This window comes from Sander lucioperca, chromosome 10, assembly GCF_008315115.2.
Source record: "Sander lucioperca isolate FBNREF2018 chromosome 10, SLUC_FBN_1.2, whole genome shotgun sequence".
Classification (NCBI taxonomy): domain Eukaryota; kingdom Metazoa; phylum Chordata; class Actinopteri; order Perciformes; family Percidae; genus Sander; species Sander lucioperca.
In genome coordinates, this window is record NC_050182.1 from 981,957 (window position 1) to 989,190 (window position 7,234).

The 7,234-nt window shown below is 44.5% G+C and overlaps 1 protein-coding gene and 1 long non-coding RNA gene across 2 annotated transcripts in view; both read left to right on the forward strand.

Moving 5' to 3' along the window:
* cmtm7 (CKLF-like MARVEL transmembrane domain containing 7) overlaps positions 1-2,132 on the forward strand; it is a 10,655-nt gene extending 8,523 nt beyond the window's left edge. The window contains exons 4-5 of the mRNA XM_031301454.2: positions 93-174; positions 1,492-2,132. Of these exons, the coding sequence (XP_031157314.1) occupies positions 93-174; positions 1,492-1,505 (96 nt within the window). The 3' untranslated portion in view covers positions 1,506-2,132. The remainder of the gene's footprint in view (positions 1-92; positions 175-1,491) is intronic.
* A 3,710-nt stretch (positions 2,133-5,842) lies between these two features.
* LOC116051222 lies at positions 5,843-6,937 on the forward strand. Its single transcript, XR_004105308.2, has 2 exons — positions 5,843-6,478; positions 6,524-6,937. It is a non-coding gene; the product is annotated as an uncharacterized LOC116051222 (long non-coding RNA).
* Positions 6,938-7,234: the final 297 nt, after the last annotated feature.

Sequence of the window (7,234 nt, forward strand, 5' to 3'; positions counted from 1 at the left end):
AGAAGTTACAAGAAGTGAAGGAACTTGATTAACTTATGTCTGTGTGAAGTAAACTATGGTGTGTTGTGTGTTTGTGCTGAATGCGTTTGCAGGTGTTTGGGTTCATAGCGACTTTCCTGATGGCCGTTAGTTTGTGGACGTCTTACACCGTGACCTGCGGCTCTCATCAGACTGGTACGTCCCATCCCTCCGTGCTGATATTATGCTTTTTGGCTTTTTCCCTTTCCTTTTTGTTATATATCTTGTTTTGTGCATGTTATTGGTTTACAAAGTGAAAAGTCCACCCCAAAGGGACTTACCATCTCCAACAGAAAACACTGTTCACAAACTGTTCCATGCAGCTCTATCGTAGTCCAGCCTTTACTTTAATATTCTAAGTGTCTGACAACATTATGAAAGGATTTCTAAGGAGGTCGACCTTTCTGTTAAAGAGTATGATCCTTTTTTTAAACATATAAACATCTGCGAAATTGCGTTCGCTAAACCCACCAGACTCCATGTAAATAAACAGTAATTTATTAACCGTGCTAGGAATGCTAACGGTGCTAATCAGCTGTTAAAGAGGAACTGAAAGGCTGAATATCAGAGCTCTTTAAACACTGAACTGACTGTTATAATCAGACTCACATGATGGAAATTATTTCTCCTTTTCTGTCTCCGTCCTCTGCTCTCTCTTCTCACTTTTCACTTCTCTCTCTGCTGTTTTTATTCCCTCCATTTCTCCTTATCTCCTTCCTTACATCCTATCTGCCATCCTTCCCTTTTTCCTTTTTCCTTCCATCTTTGCTTCAAAACCTCCTTCCATCCTTTTTTACCCTTCCCTCCTCCCTCTCTCTTTATCCATCCCTCTCCCTCTCTCTCTCCCCTCTCTCTCCCTCTCTCTCTCTCTCCCTCTCTCTCTCTCTCTCTCTCTCCCTCCCTCCATCTCCCTCCCTCTCTCTCTCCCTCTCTCTCTCTCTCCCTCCCTCCCTCCATCTCCCTCTCTCTCTCTCTCTCCCTCTCTCCCTATCCCTATCCCTCTCTCTCTCCCTCTCTCCCTCTCTCCCTCCCTCCATCTCTCTCTCTCTCTCCCTCCCTCCATCTCCCTATCCCTCTCTCTCTCTCTCTGTCTCTGTCTCTCTCTCTCTCTCTCTCTCTCCCTATCCCTATCCCTCCCTCTCTCCCTCCCTCCATCTCTCTCTCTCCCTCTCTCTCTCTCTCTCTCTCTCTCTCTCTCTCCCTCTCTCCCCCTCCCTCCCTCTCTCTCTCCCTCCCTCTCTCCCTCCCTCCATCTCCCTCTCTCTCTCTCTCCCTCCCTCCATCTCTCTCTCTCTCTCTCTCTCTCTCTCTCTCCCTCTCTCTCTCTCCCTCTCTCTCCCTCTCTTTCTCTCTCCCTCCCTCTCTCTCTCCCTCCCTCCATCTCCCTCTCTCTCTCCCTCCCACCATCTCTCTCCCTCCATCTCTCTCCCTCCATCTCCCTCCCTCCATCTCTCTCTCTCTCCCTCCCTCCAGGTGCAGCAGTTTAATCAGCTCCCCGTCATGAAGGAACCAGACGGTTACGTTGGCAGTTGGCTGAGTCCTGCTGTGTCAAGTTTTCTGCCTAGCAACCGCCTAGCAACCGCCTGGACACTCAACCTGATTGGATTATAATTTAAACTCCCGACGTAATGGAACATGTGATCCAGGACCAGCCGTCGCTTTCAACAATCTGAAAAGTAAATATCATCCCGGTAAAGGACAGTAGTTACTCAGATTACTATTCCCTCCGTAGATTTCTACACGTTAAAGGTGCTCAATAACATTTCAGTAGAATCAGCGAAAGACATCGCTGTGCAAACAATCCAAAATCTCAACGGCTTCCTGTCCTGCCTTTCCCTCTTTGAAAAGGTAGACATGTTTTATTTTTTATTTCCCCTCCTTCCTCTATCTGCTGTCTAAGATGTAGAGAAGCTTTATAGAAAAACGTAAGCTGCGTTATAGCTTTAAAGCCCCGTTCAGACCAAAGATTCCCAATGAGACGAAACCGTTTTTAAGAAAAGTTTCAGCGCTCTGAACCGGCCCGTCTCAGCTCGACTCAAACCAGCTACAACTCCGCTGGTCGAGTCTCCAGAGGCTGGTTTTACAACGTAGGAAGACACACACGATGAGGAGGCGAAAACGTCAATAAATTGACAAAAAATCGTTGGGAGAGGCAACAAGACCATCGAAAAAAGTGTCAAGAAATCCAGCAAAAGTGGTGAGAGAAAGCGTCAAAAACCTGATGCGAATCAGCCGGTCCAGTAGGCTACAAACTCCAAAAAATCCATTTTATTTCTATGTTACAAATTGAGTTTTGGTCTTGACGAGCGCAGTGTACGGTCGAGCGAGCTAGCTGACCCGTTGTAAGATAATGTTGGCAGGCAAGGCAAAGTTTAGGGATGCACCGAATCCAGATGTTTGGGGTTCGGCCGAAATACCGAACCCACTGGTTAAGATTATGCCGACTACCGAATCCTCGTCCCATCCTCAGTCCATGAACACAGTAAACTCATTAATGAAGTAAACAGTGACTGTCCTTCCTTTGCCGTACCTGAAGTTGCTGCATTTTGGCTGCTGTCTGTAAATTCCTTCATGCACAACTCGTATTCTTCCGCATGTTTCATACGAAATGTTGTAACAGCGGTGATGTTGTGTATAGTTTAGGGTCCTCGCCACCACCAGACTAATCAGCATTGCAGATTGAACATGTAGCTGGACTTGAATGGCCTTCTTTTGACTGAAAGTACTGCCAAACTACACTTATTCTGCTCACCAGTTCCATTTTCACTTTCTCACAGCCTACGGCATTGCACGCTCCACCTACGTAAACACCTTCCCGTAATCAACGGCGCCGTCATTACGTCCACCAGCGTAGAGCGCGTATTGCAAGCGTAGGGTTCGGTTCGGTGGGAAAAAATTCTAAGGTTTGGCAGAAACCCAACCCCGTCAAAAAGCCCAATATTCAGCCCAATCCGAATCCTGGATTCGGTGCATCCCTGCTTGCTGCAAGTATCTCACTATCACTATACTCATTCATATTTTAAGACACTACAAATGTTGTGTTTTCCCTCGGTTTGTGTAAGACTTAAGCGTGCGTATTTGGCGGCGGGTTTAGGTGTCCTTCCTCAAGAAAATGTTACGTTTTTTTTTAAAACAAAATGCAATTTCCCCCATACATTTTGTGTCTCTTTGTAGTCGTGTTGTGGCTCTTTGTGGTAGTTTATCGTCTTATTTTAGCATCATTTAGGACCGTTATTAATCACCATATCTGTGTCTAAAACGTTGGAAAAGCTAGAGCAGATAACTCTCAAACTAGACCTGATAAAGAAGTCCAACTACAAAATCTGAGAATAAAACGGAAGTACGGGAAGTCGCTTCTATGCAGATGATACGCCATTATCTGCAAGTGTCAACTCGTCTCGAATCTTTGGTCTGAACTAAACTGGGCTTTGAGGAACAGCGCCCTCTTCCTGTCGTGTGCCATAAAGCAATCCCTGACGAGTTCCCGCCAAAAATGTTGCCGCTTAAGTCACAGGTCGCCTCTTTGTTTGCACTTCCTCGGTGGTTTACAGCACTTAGCTTGATTTGCTCGATTCAAATGTCTCATCCATTCCAACTTTTTTTATTCTACGAGCTCAGTAAAAAAACAGTCTGGACCACGGATGTATTAAACTATTTTTAAATACTTTTTTAAAATGCCCAACAATAAAATAATGCACAGTTTAGCCCTGTTAGTCTGATATGCTAATTTTGGCTAGCACACTAAAAGATTCAATCATTATTGTGGTGTGGTAACAAACATTACCGAGCTACGATTTTACAGACAATAACTTGCATGCTAATGACTTTGTTAGCATGCTAAAATCAAACGTTACTCAGGGGCTAATGTGTGCTAAAAGACAACAACAATAGCATGCTAAAAGATCCTGTGAATTGAAACTAAAGGAAACATTAGCATGCTATCAATGCAAACAAACACAAAGTAAAAAAGGAAAGGTGCTGCACCAGGGGCCGGGAATTAATAACCGGTCACGCGCCAATGATTTGAGATGTTAATAGTTAAAAAAAATCAAATCACAATCAAGTGATTGTGAAGTAAATGCTACTTTCTTTCAGCCTGGCTGACACCAGACGCTTCTCATTTGTAGCTGAGAGTGGGTCTGGGGAAGGTTAATTCACAGCCCATTTCCAAAAGGGGCGTCACCAACGGATGGCGCTCAAATGCCTCTGGGCGCCATGGGATAGTCCTTCAACCAATCAGACCAATGATCCGGGTGACGTAGCAGCGACAACGGCAAAAATCTGCTCGCCGTCGCTGCGCTATCGTCATTGTGTAAAGCCCGCCTCAATGGTTGTGATTGGTGTAAAGCCCGCCTCAATGGTTGTGATTGGTGTAAAGCCGCCTCAACGGTTGTGATTGGTGTAAAGCCGCCTCAACGGTTGTGATTGGTGTAAAGCCCTCCTCAACAGTTGTGATTGGTGTAAAGCCCGCCTCAACGGTTGTGATTGGTGTAAAGCCCGCCTCAACTGTTATGATTGGTGTAAAGCCCGCCTCAACGGTTGTGATTGGTGTAAAGCCGCCTCAACGGTTGTGATTGGTGTAAAGCCCTCCTCAACGGTTGTGATTGGTGTAAAGCCTGCCTCAACGGTTGTGATTGGTGTAGAGCCAGCCTCAACGGTTGTGATTGGTGTAGAGCCAGCCTCAACGGTTGTGATTGGTGTAAAGCCCGCCTCAACGGTTGTGATTGGTGTAGAGCCCTCCTCAACGGTTGTGATTGGTGTAAAGCCCGCCTCAACGGTTGTGATTGGTGTAGAGCCAGCCTCAACGGTTGTGATTGGTGTAAAGCCCGCCTCAACGGTTGTGATTGGTGTAAAGCCCGCCTCAACGGTTGTGATTGGTGTAAAGCCGCCTCAACGGTTGTGATTGGTGTAAAGCCCGCCTCAACGGTTGTGATTGGTGTAAAGCCCGCCTCAACGGTTGTGATTGGTGCCTCGATTTGGAAACATTGGAAATGGACTTGAATGGGCTCTTGGCCAGACTGACTTGCAGAGCAAATCTCAAATTTGCCAGAAGTTCGTCAGGGTTTTCCCAGGCTAGCTTTCTTTTGGGCGCGACAGTAACTACCAGGTAGCATCACATTAACTGACGTCTCCGCTGTGGAAACCAATTTGCTGCCGAGTTCAGTTTCAGAAGGACTCAAAGCATTTATTACAGTTTCACTTCAACGTGCTGTCCAGTTTCTCTCACAGACGTCGGGACGTGCATGACTGTCCTCGGTGCTTTAAAAACAAACGAAATCTGTAAAATGTTGACTTTAAATCTGAATTTTCAGAAAGCACATCAGTAAGTGTTTTAGAGAAACATAGAGCAGTGTCCACATGGAACTGAAAGAGTGGTTATTAGGACTTCTACGGAGCCAGTCAATTACAGTATTTGTCCCGTTGGAGCGGTTCTGCTCTTTGGGAGATTTTTGTAAAAATTAAAAAATCATATTTAAATCTGAGTGCTGGAAGACAGAGAGTGGTCTGAGATTTGTACCTCTTTCACACCGAAGGTTGGACAAAGGGTTTCAATGATCCACGATCCAGTGTTATCGATGCAAAGTTAAAATATCGATCGTCTGTGCTGCAACTACGGACTATTTACATCGTGGATTAATGTGTGGAATATATTCTGGATGAATGGATGAGTTGTTGGGTCTGTAAAATGTGGATCAGTGTTTCCCAAAAAGCCCAAGATAACGTCCTCAAATGTCTTGTTTTGTCCACAACTAAAATATATTCAGTTTCCTGTCCCAGAGGAGAGAAGAAACTGGAACAATATTCACATTTAACAAGCTGACATCAGAGAAGTTTGACTGAAGTTTGTCTTTTCATAAGAAATACGATACAACTTAATTGTCAGCCAGGGCTGAAATCTTTTGTGCATCCCTGGGTAGCTCGTATAAAAAAATGACATACACATACATACAGACATACATAAGATTAATAGCACCAACTATGACTCAAACGGATTCAGCTGTAGTTGAGCGTCGTGGTTGAACAGGTAACACTGGTCCGACCCAGGTCGTTGGTGTGAAAGAGGTAACTTTCCTGCCATTTCCTGTTACCCAAACTCTTGATGATGTGAGACTGAGCTCTGCTTTCAGTCCGAGACGTAAACCCTCAGATTACTGCCTTACTGTTGATCAGATGCCAAAAAAAATCTCAGTGCAACGCTGACGATTTTGCACTTCTGAATGTGTCCTCTTACATTTCGTCTGAAAGCAGCTCCGAGCGAGTGCAGACTGAAGGATTTATGAAGGAATGTTTGAATATTATGACTGTGTGGAAGTTTAGGTTTACTGGACAAATTACAATGAATTTAAAAACAAATGATTGTCTTATTTCTGGTGCATCCCTTAAAGCCCCTGCACACTGTGTGATTACGGCGGTCTGACGACTTCATTTAGCTTTCTCTTTTTGGGGGGAAAGTTGTTGGGTTTCTGAAATTGAAAAAGACTTTCTCTGCATGTCACACTCAGAGATACGTTAAATAAAAGCGTGGGTGCAACCTGTGTGACACTGTACAACGTGCGTTTTCAAGCATGTTGGGTTGCGCGTTGAATGCGCGGTGAATTGAAGCGTCACGATGTATTAAAACAAAAATGCTAAGCACAGCTACATACAACTGCATTGTGGAATTGATGTTTGTTTACGGTGCCACATTTGTAATGCAGTTGCATTTTACAACGTAAAACGTTGGCCTGGCCTCGACTTAAAGGGTCACTACCGTTTTTTTCCACCTGGACCCCATTTCCCCATGTGTCTAAGTGACTGATGGGAACAACAATCTTTGACATTGGTCCAGTATTAAGAGAGATCGCTGCAGTCGGCAGCGGACAAACAAGCTACAGTGTAAGTTAACAGGGCAATCGTCCAGCTTGTATTTACCTTCACAGAAGTGCTCGTTTAGCCGCTGACAGGCTCAGATTATTATTCTAAGTGTCTGACAACATTATGAAAGGATTTCTAAGGAAGTCGACCTTTCTGTTAAAGAGTAAGATCCTTTTTTTAAACATAAAAACATCTGCGAAATTGCATTCGCTAAACCCACCAGACTCCATGTGAATAAACAGTAATTTTAGCATCGTTAAATACACTTCATTCAAAGTCAACAGAAACTAAACAAAACTATAAAAAGCCATTTTGGGTCGTCTTTCCACTTTTCCAACCATCATAACTCTAGTTTTGGTTG